The sequence below is a fragment of the Lycium ferocissimum genome, chromosome 12 (assembly GCF_029784015.1).
Source record: "Lycium ferocissimum isolate CSIRO_LF1 chromosome 12, AGI_CSIRO_Lferr_CH_V1, whole genome shotgun sequence".
NCBI lineage: Eukaryota > Viridiplantae > Streptophyta > Magnoliopsida > Solanales > Solanaceae > Lycium > Lycium ferocissimum.
This window is the reverse complement of record NC_081353.1, coordinates 46,683,402-46,704,972: the sequence shown is the minus strand read 5'-3', so window position 1 is coordinate 46,704,972 and position 21,571 is coordinate 46,683,402. Positions and strand designations below refer to the sequence as shown.

Below are 21,571 nucleotides of genomic sequence, written 5' to 3'. Positions count from 1 at the left end.
TTAATTAGGAGTAATTTAGTCAAGTTATCTACTTTTGCCAAGAAGTTAGTATTTTGTTTAAGGGTTTGCAAATGACTAAGTGAACACTCTTTTTTATTTAGAGGGAGTATTAAATAATCATAGTAGAAGTATCAGTTTCTCAAGGTTACAAATTGAGATGAGAATGAACGCACATTCCTATCTATGATTTAGCATAACAATGTCAATGTGAATTACAAGTTTACAACATATGTTTTGTAGCATTGCTACGTGTGAATAACTTTTTTTCTTATTTTTCAGCGTTCTAGGTCTCACCAATTTAATAATCTCAAAAGAAATAGGCTCTAAAATTCAAAACCTTATTTTCCAGAGTTCTATGTCTCACCAATTTGATAATCTCAAAAGAAATAGGCTCTAAAATTCAAAACTTAGCTCATAGTTTTCATGATTAAAAATATGTCTTATTTTTTATATGTATTAGGGTGATTTTTACGTCGTGGATAACATCAATCGCCCTTTGATTTACCATTATTAGATATTAATATGACGATTTGTTAGGACTCCATTTGCTATGAAAAGATTCAAAACTATTATAATATTTTATCAGAAAATGAAAAGATGAAGGAACATGAAAATTCTTATTATCTCTCAATTAAATTTTTGGTACAAAAAAAATTGACTAGTATATACTTATTTTGGGATCAAAAGTCTTCTTTTATTTTCTACACTTTATACTCAATCAAAAATCATCATATAAAAATGTAATGGAGGGCACTACTTATTCGGACCTGTAATAGGAAGCTCCTTGCCTCCTCCTATATATGACCGGCAAATGGATGATTTTGGAAGCATAGATAGAATTTGTAACCTCGAATCATATAAATACTTCATGATGGCACTAAATTTACATTTTTTATTTGTCTCTTAGAGGGTATGGATGTCAAAAGTAACTATACTTTTGATTAGAAAAAGTTATATGGAGGAAAAATGCAGGTGAAAGTAACTATACTTAGATTTTAATCTTTAAGTATATAAGGTGGTAATATATAGTAGCAATCAAGGTGATATGAATTAAGATGTAGAGCTACTAGTATTGTTTTCATGTTTGTGAAATTTTATTCAATATGTATTCCAAACCGATTAGGAAGAGAAAGTAAAGGGATGAACAATGATGAACACCGAAAGCAAAAGTATTGAGTTAATGTCAATTGAATGATGAAATAATTCGACAAAATAGCCTAAGAAGTCATAACTTTGTGGGGAAAAAGGCTTTCTCTCGAAAAGGATTGCAGTGGCCAAACCATACAAATGTGGTATTCACGTGAGCCTTGGGGCCATAAGATGAAGCTAAATAGGTGCAAGGAATTATGTGTAACATATCATGAGTTTGAACTATGTTGTCGAAAAAGCATGATAATTTAAGAATACAAAAGTAAAAGAACAAATTCATTATTCGTCAAATGTCGAACTACTCACACCAACCTTCAGAAATTTCTCAATGCTAAAAACAGAAAACAAGAAGTTAAAGCTAAACAGGTATGCCTTCAAATCTACTCAAAACACTTGGGCCAATGATGTAGCCATGAAAAAGTTGACCCAAGATGTCCCATCTTTTTCAGAAATATGTTTAATTAGATTTTCGAATATTCTCTTGAAAATTTTAAGTAACTACTTAAATTTATAGTTTGTTTGGCCAAGTTTTTGGGAGGCTAAAAATACTTTTCAAAATAAGTGATAGAATCTTGGCCAAATAGGATATTATTGTGGTAAAATGAGTACTTAAATCTTATATTATTTTAGGAGTTACCTTATAGTTAGGGGTGTCAACAATTATTTTTCAGAAAAATTAGTATGTCATATATTTTTGTGAAAATAACCAAACGAATATAACTATTGATATGATGAAATAAGATCTCATAGTCACTTACAATTTGAATAGAAAAAATGACATTTTCAGATCTCTTATGTGTTTTTCCAGATCTCTTATATATAAAAAATGAAGACCTTGCAAAAGGATCATAAAACTAAAAAAGATTTGTAAAGGGCCAGAAAACATTTCTCCCCTAACTGTCCAATTCTGATGTAATGTTATGATTATAAATAAATAAATAAATAAATAAAGGAGGAAATGAGATCTCTTGACCTCTTACAATTTGAATAAAAGATTATTTTTTTTTGTGATCTCTTATGTATTTTTTTTTTCAAATATGTTACGTTAAAAATAAAAATTTCTTGTAAAAGGGTCATAAAACTAAAATAAGTTTTGTAAAGGGCTAACAAATTATTTCTCCCTAAATAAAGTGAAAGAAATAAGATCTCTTGAACTTTTACAATTTAGATAAAAGAAAATGTCTTTTTCAGATTTTTTCAGATCTCTTAAGTGAAGAAAAAAAATTAAAGATATCTCGTAAGAAAAGACCATAATAAAACTAAAAAGTGTTTCTACTTAATTAAAAAAAAAAGCCACAATAATTTTAATAGAAATTTTGCCGCTGGGGAAACTCGGATCAAAACAAGGCCTCCATCATTTCCTCTTTAAATAAAAGAAAAAGTTGGCCAAAATAAATTGAGTAATTTTGAAAAGGGGGGAAAGAAAGAAAGAAGAAATGGAAGCAGCAATGGGATTGATGAGAAGAATTGCACCAAAGCATACTGAAACTGCACTCTCTGCTTTGCTATCTCTATTGCCTCATCACTCTTCAGATCTCCTTTCTCAAGTTGATCAACCTCTTCAGGTTTAAATTAAATAAAATGAATCCTCTTTGCTTCATTGAATGTGTTCAGTTGTTGACATTACTTACTTCTCTTCAATTTAGAGGTGAACCCTAGTTTGTCTTAATAAAATAATATTACTCCCTCTCTCTCGACCAACATTTTAGCAATCTATTTTTTCACCAAATTGATATAATCGAATATGTAATTGTTGAGATTTTCTTTAGAGAATCTCTGGTTTTGGAGAACCCTAATAGTGTTGAGCATCGGTCCAAATAGATATATAGATATCTGATCTACATAGGCGAGCCAATTAGTTGAGATTGAGGTTTAGTTGTTATTATTATGTATTCCATTAGGTCCCGTGTTTGGCTGGAGTTTCTTTAATTTAATTAGAAATTACTACGGCAATATAGGGATAAGTATGAGATTCAAAGACCTAGTATAAGAGAATCCATAATTATTCAGAACCAGAAATTATTGAGTATTGGAATGAAGTGAACAAGATGTAACCAACAAAGAATCTATTATAGTCAACCCTATCTTATTCGAGTCTCGATTGATTCGAATGATCGCGGAAGTTGAACATTCACCTCTTCTCTTCCGGTATTGATAATGGGATTAACATCAGTACAACTTATCTAGTCAGTAGTTTGATATCCTGACTTCCTTCACTAATAGAGTTTGGATTTCCGTGCGATACTGCACATTTTATCATGTTTTGGAAAAGTGATTCTTCTCAACTTGGACATGGTCTATGTTTGAGAACAACAACAACATACCCAGTGAAGTCCCACAAAGTGGGGTCTGGGGAGGGTAGAGTGTACGCAGACCTTATCTCTACCTTGAAAAGGTAGAGAGGCTGTTTCCGGTAAACCCTCGGCAAAGAAGAAGCAATTCAAAGCATGATGTAAAAGAAATAACGAATAAACATGTAAACAAAGTAATACAATAGTCAAAGGACAAGCAACAACAAATATTAACAGAAATCAAAAGGCAAGAAACTACAAGAGTAATACTACTGTTGCATTTTTATTTTCAGATAATTTCCTTTTTCTTGCAAAAATTTAATGATACTGTTTTATACTGAGACCTCACGTTTCTTGGGTTACAGTACCGAACAATAATGTGTGGAGGGGTTTAGCATTTTTTTGCAGAGTTACCTCTTTTTATCTTGATTATGAGCCGAATTTTATATTATTATCCTTCACAGTTGTGCATTTGTTGATTCTGGCCTTTTGACTTGAGGATGACCAACTATGAGAAGATAAATATCCACTGCAAATTGCATTTTGATGCCATGATAAAAGCAAGCATGGTTTTTGTTGGTATTTTATCTTTTCATAAAATTATATTCTTGGAAAAACCAAGCTCCGTATTTTCTTCCCTTTCTCTTTTCATTCTCTTTCTTGTTGGTAATTTGGTTTAGAAAAACTTTTATGGATAATGACCTTGATATGTGCATGTGATATACTGGTTTATTAGTAGCTACAGGTTAAAGCAAATGTTGTCTGTTGTTACTATACGTAAAGGTATTTGAGCTCATCAAGTCTCACAATTCGTTCATCTTGATAAAGCTGATGTTTTGAAATTGGATTATCAGGTCTTGTGCGATATTGACTCCGGCAAAGAGTTCATACTCTGTGAGTACAACAGAGATGCCGACTCCTATAGGTAACTAATTAATTGCTTGTATCTAAATGGTTTTGGAGATATTGAATGGCGTCAAACCCCACCCATGGAGGAATCTGCCCATATAACTAATTAATTGCTTGTATCTAAATGGTTTTGGAGATATTGAATGGCGTCAAACCCCACCCATGGAGGAATCTGCCCATACTGTCATTTTGAAATGACTAATTTAAGATTTCTTTGCTTGCGCAAATATAGATTTCACAACTCATCATGCGCTAGAAGATGATCAAGTCCTAATTTTTTTGTGGCAGCTTTAACCCGTTTAATTGTTGGTTTCATCCATGTTTGTCTCTTGTTTTTTGTCCTCATAAGGTTCTATTTTCATATTTAACCATAACAACTTCTAAATATTTGAAGTTTGTCTGTACCCGTTGCTCCACTTAAATGGGGTCTGACTCTTCAGAAGCCTTATATGTGGTAACCTTTTACCAGACGTTCACACCATGAAGCATCTCACGATGCATTGTACCTCAAATGATCCTCTGTCACCAAGTAGTCAAAGCCTGTGGGACTCTATCCAACAAAATGCTACTCCTAGGCTATATCACCTTCTTAATTGTTCCATTATCAATCATTTAAACTCTTATTAGAACCTCTGATAAAGGCAGGACTTGTCATAATTGTCTTTGACTAGGATTTATTAGTTGTAAGTTTTGCTGCTGTTTATAAAGACAACTTGTTTGATTTGTTGGGATGAGAATCATCCAAAGAATGAGCCTGATGACATGTATGTGGGCCTAGATTTTTGGCATTACGGGTCTTTGTTTATCTGTTTATATCACTCATTCTCTTTATTTGATTTTCTGTGGTGCTCGACTCTCCATATGTCGGACCATAATAATACCCTCCTAGTCAGAGAGCTCTTGGTTGTTGTAGAGTTAGCTAACAACATATTGACATGATAGTACAGCCAGTTTATGAATATCAGGTGGTTTAAATAAGCTTAACACCATCGGAGTACATGTTTGGCTAGTTTAGTTGTTTTCTACTGCATTTTAAGATTAACCAAGTTTCAAGACATACAATCTGACATAATTCCTATGCTGCATTTGATAGATGTTCTATCTGTAACTTTGATATCTTCACTTGTAGGTCTCCTTGGTCAAATAAGTATCATCCACCATTAGAAGATGCGCCTCAACCTTCTCCAGAACTGAGAAAACTTGAGGTTGAAGCAAATGAAGTCTTTGCTATCTATCGTGACCAGTGAGGTCCCTTATGTAACTCGTCTTTTATTCTTGCTATGCAATTGTACCAAATATTATAAATGAACCAGCACGAAACTGTGCTGTTCAAACTGTACAAAATTGCCTCAAAACAAAACCCAAAAGTATGCCCCGGCTAATCTTGTAGTAATTCTAACATCTGTAAAATCAGCCTCATTTACGAGTTCCAAGCTACACCAAAAACAAAACAAAAATATATGATTGGCCTTTATCTTGTGAATGGAGTTGGCACTATCTTCAAAACATCTCCTATTTCTCTCAGTCCAAACAGCCCACCATATACAAGCAAGTACAATATTCCACCATAGTAGCTTCCTCTTCCTATTTCCTTTTCTGGTCCAGCATCTCAACTAGCTTTGTTGTTTCTGACATAACCCACTGCATACGGGTGTGTTCAAGCAAAGCTGCCAGCCTGCCACAGTTGAGCAGTAAGTTGGCATTGCAAAAATATATGACAGATGGTCTCTTCGTCTCTCCCACAAATAAAAAATTTGCTACATAATGCAAAACCTGTTTTTGCAAATTCCCTTGTGCCAATTTAATTCTTATTCACAAATATTTCGTTCAGCTTGGCTTTAACTTCAGATAAAGATGAGACGTCTCTTCCAGATTTTTCCAATTCCTAGTTTCATGTTAACTTATGATTGGACTAGCTAATAACTAATAAGATATCATCAATGCTATTTTCATATCTTGGTTAGTCACATCATTTTTCTGCAGTTTCACTGACCAAAACACTGTTAGGTACTATGAAGGTGGCATCTCATCAGTTTATATGTGGGAAGATGAAAATGATGGTTTTGTTGCTTGCTTTTTAATAAAGAAAGGTGAATTTCTGTTTGCATTTCCGATAACAAGTGTTATTTTTTCTGCTTCTGATTTGCTAATTTTTTTGGAGGATGTAGATGGCTCCAAGACTGGACATGGTAGAAGGGGTTATCTCCAGGAAGGAGCCTGGGATGCCATCCATGTTATTGAGGTATTTACTCCTGAGCAAAGAAAGAGAGAACTTCTGTGGTCAGCTCTTCCTTCTCTCGTCTGTTCATCTATTGAGCATGGCTTAATACTGTTACCAAATCATTCAGGTGGGACCAGAAGAGGAAGACATTGTCCAGTACTGCCTGACTAGTACAGTGATGCTGACCTTGACTACAGACAATGAGTCATCAGGCTCATTCAATTTGTCTGGATCAATTAGAAGACAGGTATTTAATGGATGCTGTTGCAGTTATATAATGCTTTGCTTGTTAATATTACTCTCGCCAAAATACTCTAAAATTCGAGTTCAATCTGTGAAAAGTAATTACTATATCTAATTTTTGCCATCATACTTCCCTTCATTCCTCGTGGAGGAAGAAGGATGGAGATGTTTGATTAACTTATTTGAGCAATGTGACAATAGAGAAAAAAGAGAGTGCCGTGAATTGGTTATGGACAATATATAAGAGGAATCCTTATATAGGAGTTTACATTGCTAGAAATAATGTAAGCAATTATCCTTTAAATAAATGTAAAATTTTCTACCATGTAATATATAGAATTTTCAAATATATTTGTGTGTTCACCTATTTTTGAACACGAATCCGGGTTGACTCACATGGATGGCCCGAATATAATTTCCTTCGCATCTCTTTCGTGATTAAGAGCCTGTTTGGCGTAGCGGCTAAAAATTGCTTAATTTGTGAAGTGCTTTTTTTAAAAGTCCTTTTGAAAAAAGTATTTTTACTGAGAAGTAGTTTGTGTTTGGCTAATTCATTTAAAAAATGCTTTTGACTGCTTAAAAGCAGGTTATGTTTGGCTAATCTTCTTAAAAAGTGCTTTTGAGTGTCAAATTACGAAAAAGGACAAGTATCAATAAACGTTTACTACCAAGATTATTTTACAGAGAGAAACTAGTTTGAATATCTATTATGAAAAGTTTTTCCTTTTATTTAATTAAAATTTAATAGTACTTATTAAAAATTTCAATTACTATAATACATAAAATAAATAAATAATATTAAATATTGATATAATAGCAACACGGTGATTTAAATATACTAGAAAACTACAACCGAAATAAAATTCAAAAATCATTCCACAAACTAAAATTCAGCATAGAGAATTATTAATTAGAAATTAATGGATTAATGAGGAATATACTTGGTAAATATATATTTAATGGATTAATGAGGAATATACTTGGTAAATATATATTTAATGGATTAATGAGGGATATACTTCCCAACCGCAGAAAAATTGCTTCTGCTTCTACTTAAAAGCAGTTTTAATAAATGGCCAAACACCTCAAATATCCAAAAAAGTGCTTTTTCTGAAGAAAAAAAAAAGCGCTTTTGACTCAAAACCACTAGGCCAAACAGGCTCTAACTCCATATAGTAGCCCCTTAGACTCCGCTCAATTTCTTCCTCGTTAATAAAGAGGGGGGGGGGGGGGGGAGTAATTTGATGTGACTGATGGATCCTGTGGCGGTGGCGAGTCAGGAATACAAGGGATTCAAGAAAATACTAAAATGTAACACTTAGGATTTGGGCTTACAACCTAAATCAATGTTTGGATCGTCTTTTCCACTATACCAGAATCTTCCCTTATGTCAAGGGGATTCAATAGTTTATATATAACAATAAAAATTTGTATTTACCCTATTTACATTATAATTTTACGGCGAAGGGGTTGCAGTTGAACTCCCTTGCCACAACCTAGCTTAGCCCTTGAATGGACTCCTCCATTAAACTAATCTCTACAAGTCCGTGTTCATTCCAATTTCCATGGATGGTAATTATGACTCTTTGCTGAAAATCTTAGTGCCTATTCCTAATTGTTCCTTCTTTGCTTGAATAGATGAGTATGAAGCTCTCTGTCTCAGAGGGTCATCTGTGTAACATGGGAAAGATGATTGAAGAGATGGAGGGTAAGCTGAGAAACTCCTTGGATCAGGTAAAATGTCTTTACTTCTAAAAGTTCTTTTCCCTTTACCTATTTCTTTGAAATATTGATGGTTTAATTTCCTTTGATGTGGGCTAATTAGTTCGTCCTAAAACTTACTCCCTCTGTCCCAATTTAGGTGACACTCTTTCTTTTCTAGTTAGTTTAAAAAAGAATGACACCTTTCCATATTTAGTAACAATTTAACTTCAAACTTCCCATTCTTCCCTTAATGAAATGATTTCTAGCCACAGAACTTATTTTAGACCACAAGTTTTAAAAATCTTCCTTTTTCTCTTAAACGTTGTGCCCAGTCAAACACCTTCATATAAAATGGGACGGAGGAAGTAGTAATTATTGAAAGCAATGACTTGCACGTCTTTGTTATTCTCCCTTGATTTGAGGCACATTTCTCACTGGAAAAAGCTTAGTTGCCAGCGGAAAGGTGAAGGAAAGGGTGTTATCTGGTACTAGCTTTTCTTACTGGATAATTCCAGAAAATGCTTAGTTGGAAGCAGAAAGGTGGTAGAAAGGATGTTACTGGTAGTAAATATAGTTTGGGGAAATCGTGGTTCACATGGAAAAAACTTAGAGTAAGCTTGAATTTATCCAAATTGGAAGAGTCTCAAAGTGGATGCTATAGGCTTTGTTGATAAGAGACCTTTTTTCCTTTTGTCTTTTCTATGTTATAACAGACCGTGAAATTGAGTTCAAAACCTGATTAAACGCGCAGGTATACTTTGGGAAGACAAATGAAATGGTTTGTACTCTGAGGCCACCCGCTGAACTGGTGCAAATGAAATTGCCCGACTCTTGAGATTTGTTATTTCTTCCTTTTCTGCTGGGTGCTTGTGTAAACCTTGGTTTGCTTCCATATGTCACAGGGTAGTGGTTGTGCTTGAACAGTATTCATTTAATTGATAACTGATAGTATTATGTCACATTGAGTCAAGTTCACATTTACAGAGCGCTTAAATGTCCTTTAGACTGTCTGAAAATGTTTCATCACTTTTCTTTAAAATGTGGGTTATCGTACGAATTTATTTCTTCAAGGACCTATTTTGATCTAAATGAATACTTGATTTTATGTAGGAGAATAATATTATGATACCCTAATACCGCTTTGTGGAAACCCCGATAGAATAGAACCTCTTGTATTCGCTCTGTCCTTGCTAGATTCAGTATTTCGGGGTGATTGCATATTCTGCATTTGCTGTATGCTATTGATTCATCAAAGCAGTATTGGTTGAAACAGAAATCTTGGTTTTCTGGCACACTAGTCAAATCACTTGCCAGTTTCAGCTGTCCCCATTTCTTCCAGAGTATTTAAAGAATGACATTGTTTTTCTCCCTCCTTTTGATATTGAAATAATGGCATTATCATCTTGTGTGCATCATGTAAACGTAAGAATAAGAAAATAGCTATTGTTGGACCAATTTCAAGATCCGGGAGTGCCTGGCATATAAAAATTCGACTAGCATTCATGGTGTCAGTGTCTAATGCTGTCTTGAAGTATTGTGCGTTTTGAGAAATAAATAAATATTTTCTAACATGAAAATGTATCCTTACTAAACTGTTAACCATAGCGAAAGTTTTAAGCTTATGAAATCACGTTTAAAGTAAAATTTGGATCCCAAGATTTACGGCAGTCCAACTTATTTCCATAAAATAATACACCTGCAAATGAAGCGTTTATGGAATATTCTTGTTGGTATTTTTCTGGAAAGACGTTAGGGTCCAAATTGGTTTAGATAAACTTCTTCCAAAATCCCCAGCTCAGCTTTAGTCGTGAAAAGTCACTTGAAAGGAAATACCCAACGTTAATGAACCCGTGCTTTATAGCCCTTTGAGCAACTTTTGGAAATTCTTTTTTGTAAAACAAGACTGAGCAGAGTTTTGCCCTCAATATTATAAGTCAGGAGGCTAATAAGTGCTAAGTTTGTGCATGAAAAGACTCATGTCTTGCATTGATCAACTGGATATGAACACCTAACGCGAGTCAGTTCTGGCAGGTTGAAACCTCCACATATAAAACATCACCTACCTCGCCCACCCGGTTTACGACCCTTGAGCTGCTAATGATTGGTAATCCTCAATCAACTAAGCCACAGATCACTTGTACCAAGTATACCATTGCTCTACTTAATCTGGATATTTTCCCACATAATTCCAATGACACTGCATAGACACTGAATATAAAGCCTTAACTTAAGCTCCACAATCAAGGAAATTCAATCAATAAGCAGACACATTAGTTCAAACTACATATCGTATACTAACAATTAATAATTCCTCCATGTGCATCTAATTAACAGTGTATAGCATTAAGACATCAGAAGTTCACAAAAGCACTAAAAAAAATGGGATCTTTCAAGCTTTTGTCTCAGGTTCAGTGCTTGCTGGAGTCACCGCTTGAGCTTCACTATGCTCATGATTTCCTTCCTCGATTTCTTCTTCGGTGTCGCTATCATCTTCTCCTGTGAAAATCGCATCACAATATATCAAACAAAAATGGAGATAAATCAAGAGTCGCTCCCAAGAGAGCGCTATGACCCTTAGGGGTTGTTTGGTTGCTGGTTTTGCTGGTTAGAGTTATGCAGGAATTAATCATGCATGGTCTAGTTATACAGGGTTCAGTCATTCATGTATTAGTTATCCGTCTTCTACCAAATAAAATAATACAAAGATCCCGCATTAACTTATAATGTATTAGTTATGCGGAATTGTAAGTTGGTAACCGAACACCGTACTTGGTGTTCTAAATTTTATATAACAACATACCCAGTATACGTGTACTAAATTTTATACACAACTAAAATGCTACCGGACGTGGTACTAGTTATGCTGGTTTTAATGCATAATAATTCATTTCCTACCCAGCAAGCGAACGACCCCTTAGGGGCACCAAATCTAGCTGCTTAACAAAAACGGGCTTACCTTCCAGCTCATCGGCATCAAGATCCCCAGGACCACCACCCATGTTTAGTTGCTGAAATATATCACGAAAAGGGTAATGTAAGTCCCAAGTTCAGCACAAATCAACAGTAATAACTACAGTATACTTATTTCAGGAATCATGCTTACCGAAAAGTCGATGTCACCAAAATCCATGTCTGGTCCAGCTGCTGAAAAATTTAAAGTCATGGTAAATATTCATACCAGAGACTGGTGTCATAAATCATCAATAAGGCGGAAACCGTGGTGAAATTTACTTACGTGCACTGTCCTGTTCATCTTCATCAACCCATTTGTCCCAGTCAACTTTCAAAAACTTTGGAGGTTTACCTTCCTGCTTAACCAGTCTGCTCCACCACTTGTCTTCTGCTTTCTTTACAAGATAGCAGATATTTCTAGAAGTAACACTAGATTTGCTCTCCTGAATGACCATTTAATAAGAGAGTAAATTTTGGTTCAAATATGTTGAAATCTCAGCATGGAGAATAAGTGAAGGAGATATACTCACATCAACATCAATTTTATCAAAGAGATCAAGATCCACTTCATATGGTACATTATCCGCTCCAGCAGTCGCCGAAAAAGAGAATTTTCCTTCTGGTTCTAGTTTTTGCTTTACATTCTTGGCATCAGGTAACTCAACCGTGATAAACAGCTTATCAGACCTCTGGGCCCACTTGACAGCAGGATGTCGGCTGAAATAAAATTGTACAAAACAAGTGTGTTTCAGTAAGCGAATAGCCATTGACCTGAACCTTCATCAACTTTAATAAAATCATAACGAGTAAGTAGTTGCATGTTTTCCTTCCAATCAATTACTACTTTGCAGCATTAAATCACATATTGTAAAGAGCTTACAAAGATAACTGAGATGGCCATCGGCACCAACATTATCACAACATTCTGCTCCTAAGTTAACTAAATCAGTCATAGAATTAAAAATGTTAATTTTGTTAGCCCAAAATTCAACAGTCTAGATAATCTAAAAGACCCAAGAAGGAATCTGAGAGTTTGATTTCAGGACTATGCGAGACTAGATATTTGCTAAAAGTGTGAATGTCTTACTCAGGAGCAAGAAGCACTTAGAAAACTGCACGTGGGAAGAAACAATGGTGCAGTAACTTCAGTAAGTCAACTTCAGCAAATAAGCGTGCAAAGCTATGAGATGATGAAGCAGCTGATGCTTGTAAGTCACTAGTTATCACATCAGTGCACTATGATATACGTGACCATCTCATCTCATGTAAAAGCTTAAACGGCTTGAGAGAACACACTTTTATGTACTTAATTATATAATCAAAGCAATGACGACCTTTTTGTCCTCTTCATTTTCATTTCTTTTTTGGCCATGAGTGTACAATGAAGTTCCTATTCCCTTAGTAACGTATACAGTACAAGATCAAGCATATCAGATTAGATGCTATTAGCAATGAGATTCCCAAAAAATTCTAGCTCTCAACGAAGTACAGTAGCAAGAAATTAAATTGCTCTACAATCTGGTCTCAGAACATAAAAGGAGGCAACAGTACACTCAAAGGAAAAAACTACATCATTAATAGCTTTTTAATAAGTTAAATGTTTCATTAATAAACCACCAAGTCAGGGTCAAAAGTATGTGCCAGTTTTTCTATACGACTCTACCTGAGTCATACACAGTAATCTATCAAGTTTGTTTAACTATCACTCACTCACTCACACACACACACACACACGTGTATATATATATATATATATATATATATATATATATATATATATATATCTCCAAGACTTGGACAGATTGAAAATAAATCACCTAGTATTTTTGTCTTCGCTGGAACTTGACCCTAAGACCTCGTGATTCTCCACCCACTTCCCATTAGACCATACCCAAGCCTATATTAATGTTCGCTAAACTTTGAACCTAAAAGCTCATGATTCTCAATCCATTTCCCGCTAGACTACACCCAAGCCTATATTAGTCCTGCATAACTAGTACGTGAACTAAAAGACCAACTACAGTCTTGCTATATGAACTTATCAATCAATACAATTCAAGTTTAGGTGATTTAGTACTACACAAATGTTGGACAAACCATAGCATTTCCACGGAAGATCGATTTTGTTCCAATGCACAGAGACAGAGTTCAAGCAAACCAAGTTAATATCATAAACAAAATAAAGAAGTCTTTTATAAAATCCCAGTTCATTCTATGCTAGTATACAGCTTAAAGGGTCAAGGACAGAAATCAAGAACAAAACTGCTTCCAGAACATTTTACCTTAGGGGTCGTTTGGTAGCTGGTTAGAGTTATGCGTGATACAGAGATTAGTTATTCATGTATTAGTTATTCCATCTTCTATGCTGCATAAAATAATACATAGATTCTCTCATAACTTATATATTGACTTATACATGTATCAATTACGTGGGTTTCTAAATTGCAAACCAAACAAGTATCAGATGTGTTACAATTTTATACATAGCAAAATGAATGCTACCAAACATGGGTGGTTATTAATTTAATACATAAATAACTTAACTCCTAACCAGCTACAAAACTAACCCCTTAGGGTTTAATTCAACTACTTGAAGTGAAAAAATTGAGCTTTCTTTAGCCAAAAACAATCCAAGAAAACATAAAAATGCATACTTTAACACAAGAGGGAAAGATTAAAGAAATTACCTCATGGTGCTGCTAGTGTGTTTTGGTTTTGCAAAATTGAGAGAAAAGAAGATTGTGCCGTTCTTGAAATTATGTTAAGGAAGTTACTGAAACGGTGGTAGGTTTTATTTTATTGATTACATAATGGAAGTTTTGAAATTTGAAGGGTGCCACTGCAAATTTCTAGATGCTTCTACTGCCTAGATATTTGGAAAAGCAAAAACACTAATGCAACTTTGAATAAAACAAATTGTGCTTTCTGTCTCCTTTTTCTTATTTTATTTTCTAAAGGTGGTCCGTGGTTTTTTTTTGTTTTTTTTTCCCACTTAGTGCTCAGTACCTGCATTGGAAGGGTATCCGAATTGGCATCGTCTAAAGTCCATTTGAGGGAGCCCTCCTTACCAAATTTTTTTTTCATATTCAGGAATTGAACCTGAAATTTCTAGTTAAGGGAGGAACAATAACATCCATTGCACCGCATCCTTTGATGGTTGGTTAATTGGTTTCGCTTGCACTTAGCTTGATTGCATTTAACCGAATATATATATCATTACCTTCGTTCACGTTTACTTGTCCATTGTACTAAAGGTGTGTTCGGTATGAAAGAAAATGTGTTCTTGAAAAATAATAAATTTCTACTTATTTTCTCATATTCGGTTGGGTAGTTGAAAATAAGTGAATTTTTTACTTATTTTCTGATATTGAAAATATTTTTTGAAAAATACCCCCATGCCCCACTAACCCCATACCACCCCAACCCCACCACACCAACCCCCACCACGTGCCACCCACCCCAAGCACCCACCCTCCACCACCCACCCCCATACCACCACACTCGAATGCACTTCATCTTCACCCGCCCCCTACCCCATACCACCACTCTCGAACGCACTTCATCTTCACCCCCTACTCCACACCACCACCCGCCCCAACCCCACGCCACACTACCGCTCCATCCAACACTCCCACCCACCCACCCTCTCCTAAATTTTCTATTTCATATATTTTATTTTACTTTTTATAAAAATGAAAAAAAAAATTCTTACCCATCACCCAACCCTACCACCCCACACCAGATTTAACCACGCAAACTTTCCATTTTTATAAATTTCTTACAAAGGTAAAATTAAATATGAAGTAAAAAATTCGAGAGGCGGTAGGGGCCGGGGGGGTGTAGAAAATCAAATAAGAGAACTTTTCAAAACTTTATTTTAAAAAAAAAATGGAGGGGTTGGTGCGGTATTGGGGCGGGGGCAGGGTGGGGGGTGTCGTCGAAACCAAAAAAAAAAAATTGGAGGGGGTAGGGGGATGAGGGTGGGTGTAGAAAATCCAAAAAAAAAAAAAAAACTTTCTTAAATTTTTCTTTTTTTGGAGAGGGAGGGTGGGGTGGTGCGTGGGGTTGTGGGAGTGGTTGGTTGGGTGGTGATAGGGTGGTTGGTGAAATGCTACTTGTAGACTTTTTTTCATATTGTGACTAGGGAAGTCATTTTCCTCATTTTTAAGGAACTTATTTTCCTAAAGAAAATGTTCTCCAAGATTTTGACCAAACGAACATGAGAAAATTGGAAGCTTTTATCAGTGCTTTCATCCATACCGAGCACACCCTAAAAATAATTTTTCACTTGTACTTATCCACTTTAGCATATCAAGAGAGACGACGACAATAACAATATACCTAGGGATGGAAATTGGGGCGGGGCAGGGCGGGGCAAAATTTATTTTTTGAAATTTTTTAATAGGGTAGGGCGGGGCAAAATTTGATTTTGGCATTGTTTGGTTGTTGAAATCTGGACAGCTAATTCTGTGCAGTTCAGTTGGTACATCATAAGATGGACATTTACATTTTCTAATATAATGATATTTGTTTCAGGTTTTTGATGTTGGGTTTATTCCACTTTTTTGTTTCAATTTTATTGGTATGAGACCATCAGTCCGTTTCTTATTGTGAAGATTCACTATTATCTTCTCTGTACTTTATGGCAACTGGTTTTTGAAGATTGGTTGGCAACGGAAAATAAGTAAAAAAGATTGTTGAAGATTGGTTCTTATAAACAGGTTTTAATTGAAAAATATGATGCAACTACACTTTTTAGAACTAGTTGGAACTTTGTTTTACTAAAAAATTTGTGAAAGTCGATCCTTGCTAGGATCAATCTTTGCAGTTCACAAAATACTAGTGCAATATTACTATCACAATGACCTTTTTCTTTCACAATAGTTTTTGCAGGAATTGATTACTAATTATATTTTTAAATCCTAACGATAAAAAAAAAAAAAAAAGATCCAATTGCAGGAATTGTTTGTTCATCCAATTTAAAGAAATCAAAAGGATTTTTTATAAAAAAAATCCATTCTTCAAAGTGAAAAATAAAGAGGTGAAATGAAAGATAACATAAATGGGGCGGGGCGGGCGGGGGCTCGATTTACGATAAGGTGGCAAATTTTTTGAAAATGCTAAATGTAAGGGGCAGTTATATAGCGGGTCAAAATCTTAACAGAGTCAAGCCCTAACTAAATTTTAACATCGTTACCATTCCTAAATATACCCAGTATAATACTACAAGTGAGGTTTGGAAAGGATAGAGTGTAACAGACCTTACCTCTACATTGGGAATGTAGAGAGGCTGTTTTCGGCTCATAGCAAGACGAAATATAGGCAGTAGCAACAAGCAAAAACAATAGCAAGATGATAAGATAACCGACGCTAAAGAACAACAGATAGTAATAGGAATCTAAAAATAAGAAAATACAAGAATAATGACAAAACTCTTGGAAAGATAAACTTCTTTTTGTTTTGTTTTGTTTTACCCTTAACAATAATTACTCATTTTCAAATTATTTTCCAAGTCTATTGAGATAATATACCAATTTAATATGAATATTTAATAAAATATATACTTCATTTATTAAATTCTTAAGAGGCGTGTAAAATCAAAAGTGGTCAAATAAAAATGAACGAAGAGAGTACTTCTCAAGTTCTCATCAATATATCGAGTATTTAAATTCTGATCTTCTATATCTTTTATCCTTTTTATTTATTTTTAAAACACTTTTTCTGTCATATAAGGAGGTCGAAAAAGGAAAGGGAAACTGAAAGTAGTGAAAATCAAATTCACAAATAGTGAAGCTCCCTCCGTCCATTTTTACTTATTTATATTTGACTTGGCACATCCCTTGAGAAATAATAAATAAAATGACAATTTTACTACATCACTTCTAATTATTATAAATCATATTAACATTTGAAATCAATCAAACATACTATAGAAGTTGTGCAGACGCTAATAATTTCTTGAAGTTTCTAACACAATAATTAATAATAAAGATAAAATAGGTATGAAATGGTTAATTATCTCTTAGTTTTTCAAACCTAACAAATAAAAGTGAATGTTTATTTTTAGTATAATAGACAAGTAAAAACAAACGCAGAGAGCATTATTGTTTGTGCAAGACCAATTCTATTTGGTACGTGGGAGATGTAACAAATATATTAGGGAGAGAGAGACAAGGGGGGTATAACAGAAATAAGAGCCACTCATATTCTAGAATTGGTTTGATAAAGATTTTTTTAGAAATTGATTTGTTAAGTAATCAATTTTAATCTTGAAGCAAAATTTACAACCCGACTAAGATGTAGATATATGTCATTAGTATCTATTTCAGCAAAAAAAAAAAATCTTGAAGAGAATAACAACGACAATAACAACATATCTAATATAATTTCATGAGTGGGTCTGAGAGGGTATAGTGTACGCAGAATTATTTCCTATTTTGGTAGGTAGAGAGGTTGTTTCAGATAGGCCCTCGACTCAAGAAAAGACATTTCAAAAAAGGTCAAACAAGAATTAACAGAAGTAAAATAGTCATAGCAAAATACAATAGAAATCATATCAAAGCATTATGAAGAAAAGGTGTTGTAACTATAGCAAACTAATACAATAATTGAAGTTGAATAGACAAGAGATAGTAGCAGAAATCGAAAGACAAGAAACTACAAGGATAATACTACGCCTACTAGTATGGAAGGATTTGTGAGACAACGCTCTACTACCTACTAACATTATATCCTAATTTGTGTCCTCTATAACCTCCTATTTGAGGTCATGTCCTCGGTAAGCTACAACTGCGCCATGTCCTGTCTAATAACTTCTCCCGATATTTCTTCGGTCTACCTATACTTCTCCCCACTATTTCTTCGCCCTACCTATACTTCTCATGAAACCATTTATAGATAACCTCTCATACATCCTCACTTGGGCTTCTTGTGCATCTCCTCTCACATGCCCGAATCATCTCAGTATCGCTTTCCGAATCTTGTTCTCCATCAAGGCCACTGCCATCTTGTCCTGGATAATTTCATTTCTAATCATTTCCTTCCTAGTATGCCCACACATCCATCGCAACATCCTCATTTTCGCAACCTTCATCTTCTTGGCGTGAGATTTCTTGATTGACCAACACTCCACCGCATACAACATAGTTGGTCTAACCAACACTGTGTAGAACTTACCTTTAAGTTTTGGTGGCACCCTTTTATCACACAAGACTCCGGAAGCGATCCTCCATTTCATCCGCCCTGTCCCATACGGTACGTGACATCATCGTCAATCTCTCCATTTCCTTGGATAATGGACCCAAGATACTTAAGACTTCCTCGCTTTTGGATGGGCCTGTGTCTCAAGCCTCGCTTCCATGTCCGCCTCTGCTATGTCACTAAACTTGCACTCCAGATATTCTGTCTTGGTCCTGTTCAACTTGAAACATTTGGACTCCATGGTCTATCTCCAAACCTCTAGCTTAGCTTTACCTTCGTCGTGGTCTATTCAATCAGAACTATGTCGTCCGCAAATAGCATACACCATGGAACCACATCTTAGATTTTCCGCGTCAATTCATCCGTTACTAAGGCAAGTAGAAACGGATCAGAGTTGGTCTCTGGTGCAACCCCATCACAACTGGGAAGTGCTCTGAATCTCCTCCCGATATCCTTATCGAGTCTTGACTCCATGGTATATGTCCTTGATCGCCTTAGTGTACACTGCCGGTACACCTTTAGCATCCAAACATCTCCATAACACCTCCCTTGAAGAAAATATAAATTAAAGATGACTCAAAAATAGACTCACAAGCAAATAGGTACATCTAACAACAACAACAACATATCCAGTGAAATTCCACAATGTGGGGTCTGGGAAGAGTAAGTGCACGCAGACATTACCCCTATCTCAGAAGAGCTAAATTTGAAGATCGAGGAATACAATATTAGAGAAAATGTTGGTACCAGCTAAACACTAAGCTAAGTTTAATTACAATTCAAAGGAAAAAAATATCGTTTTCAGCCCTCAGTCTTAATAAATAAAAGTTTATATAAAGAAATGTCTCTTTTCTTTCATCTAAATGTTATTTTGCTTCTTAATACATGAAAAGGAAGCCTTGGCGTAACTGGTAAAGTTGCTGCCATGTGACCAGAAGGTCACGGGTTCGAGCCGTAGAGACAACCTCTTACAGAAATGCAAGGTAAGACTGCGTACAAAAGACCCTTGTGGTCCGGCCCTTCCCCAAACCCCGCACATAGCGGGAGCTTAGTGCACTGGGCTGCCCAATACATAAAAAGGGATATTAATACTGCCCAGGCAACAACAAAAAAAAAAAAAAAAAAAAAAAAAAAAAAAAAAAATTAACCCAAAACTGCCGATTGTAAAATATTACATTATAATTATTTTTAACAAAAAATATCACAAATATCTAAAATTGTATGTACGTTGTATATCTTTAGGGTATAATTCATATGTTGAATACCTTAATTGATTCAACTATTCTTACAAAATGTGAATGTATTACCCCGAAAATATACAGCACACAAAACTACTACTGTAAATTTTTCAGGGATCAATTTTATAAATGGGTAGGTAAATATTTTATTCCACGATCATGATAAAAATTCCATAAAATTGCGTTTTATAGCCTGCATTTAAAGTTCTTAATAAAGATTTTGTGATCAGCAAAACAGAGAAATATTTTTTATAATCAGCAAAACAGAATTTTGCTTTGACTAATTTTCTTTTAGGTCGTGGGGTGCCTATCCACACTCAATTCGAATCATTTATGTGATATATCTTATGTCCACTTTAACTTTACTTCCACTTCCAGAACGAAAAATAATATTATCGATAACATTTTTTTAATGAACAATTGACGTAGATATGAAATTAGTAACAAGAACAATGTTTTTATGCTTATAAAATCTCTTCGTTTCAGCAAAAAAAAAAAAAATGTTGCCTATTTGCCTTCTTTCCGACATGATCACCACAACGATGATGCATCATTGAACTAAGGATTTTTTTCGAAGAGCAATATATATTACTTCAGTATGAAGTTTATAAAATAAAATTTACATGACCCTGTTAATTTCCTACTGACAGTAATTAGGATGGTAAGAGAGAGAATCATTAACCTTCTAGAGTAGTGTCAAGTTATGATTGTCGAATAGATAATATTTCACAAGATAGATCTCAAAATAATGAGTCAATCCCACTTTACCCTCCTTACATTTAAGGGTTGGGAAATGATGCTCCCTCCACATATTGAATGAGAAATGATAGCCCCTAATATTTTCCATTAATTTTTTTTTTTTGAATAAAGATCTTCTTTTTTCTTTCCATAATTAAATTACAAAAATATATAACTCTTATTATTTTCCTTTCACCTATTTCTTAGAAAATAGTGTACTTATCTTTTAGGATATAACAACTACTTGGAATAATTTGTCAATAAATTTCAAGCTAGAAGTTAGTATTTTCTTAAAGGGTATGCTATAGGCTAAGTACTGAACACCTGTTTGAACCGGAGCGAGTAATTTAATTTTAAAATTTTCATTTCACTATTAATAAGATAATTTATAGTCATACAAATATCTTATAATTTATTTTAGATCACAAATTTTAAAAGTTTTTTTTTTTTTTAAAAAAAAACCTATGTGTTTAGTCAAAGTTCTCATATCAATTGGGACGGAGAGCAGAATTTTACCAAAATTTGTAATTTGGCATAAAACTTACACGTTGAATGAGATTTATACATGTCCTAAATAAAAGTATCGAATCGTCTGAAAGATGTCCTAAATAGCTTAGCTCTTGAAGAAAAAACCAACAGTTTTTCAAAATTTAGTTCATACAATCTTTTTTCAAAAACTCTAAAACTTAATACACCAATTATATCTGACCAATTAAAATTAGGGAAGAAAAATTATTGACACAACATTTGTTATAAACATATGGTGAAAAATTATTGATAAAACGAATGTCACACAACTTGAAATTTATAACAAATTATTTCAAGTAGTTGTTATATCCTAAAAAATAAGTACATTAGTTTTAACAGAATAAGTGAATGAGACAATAATAAAAGTTATATATTTTTGTAATGTAATTCTAGAAAAA

General features: G+C 34.3%; 2 protein-coding genes across 4 annotated transcripts; one reads left to right on the top strand and one right to left on the bottom strand.

Annotated features, from left to right (window-relative positions):
- The first annotated feature begins 2,574 nt into the window (after window positions 1-2,574).
- Window positions 2,575-9,591, top strand: LOC132040127 (probable F-actin-capping protein subunit beta). The gene is made up of 8 exons (XM_059430741.1): window positions 2,575-2,714; window positions 4,295-4,365; window positions 5,479-5,592; window positions 6,357-6,439; window positions 6,518-6,591; window positions 6,698-6,817; window positions 8,452-8,547; window positions 9,269-9,591. Exons 1-8 carry the CDS (start codon window positions 2,586-2,588, stop codon window positions 9,350-9,352), a joined length of 771 nt encoding a protein of 256 aa, XP_059286724.1. The 5' UTR covers window positions 2,575-2,585; the 3' UTR covers window positions 9,353-9,591.
- A 1,182-nt stretch (window positions 9,592-10,773) lies between these two features.
- Window positions 10,774-14,314, bottom strand: LOC132039694 (co-chaperone protein p23-1-like). 3 transcript variants are annotated; one of them, XM_059430197.1, is made up of 6 exons: window positions 14,157-14,314; window positions 12,000-12,186; window positions 11,753-11,912; window positions 11,621-11,661; window positions 11,474-11,525; window positions 10,774-11,013 (listed from the first exon to the last, which is right to left on the bottom strand). In XM_059430197.1, exons 1-6 carry the CDS (start codon window positions 14,159-14,161, stop codon window positions 10,907-10,909), a joined length of 552 nt encoding a protein of 183 aa, XP_059286180.1. In that variant the 5' UTR covers window positions 14,162-14,314; the 3' UTR covers window positions 10,774-10,906. The 3 variants fall into 3 exon arrangements, with proteins under 3 accessions (XP_059286180.1, XP_059286179.1, XP_059286181.1); XM_059430196.1 differs by lacking the exon at window positions 14,157-14,314 and adding an exon at window positions 13,567-13,639; XM_059430198.1 differs by lacking the exon at window positions 14,157-14,314 and adding an exon at window positions 13,567-13,639 and having other exon boundaries at window positions 11,621-11,658.
- Between the last annotated feature and the right edge of the window lie 7,257 nt (window positions 14,315-21,571).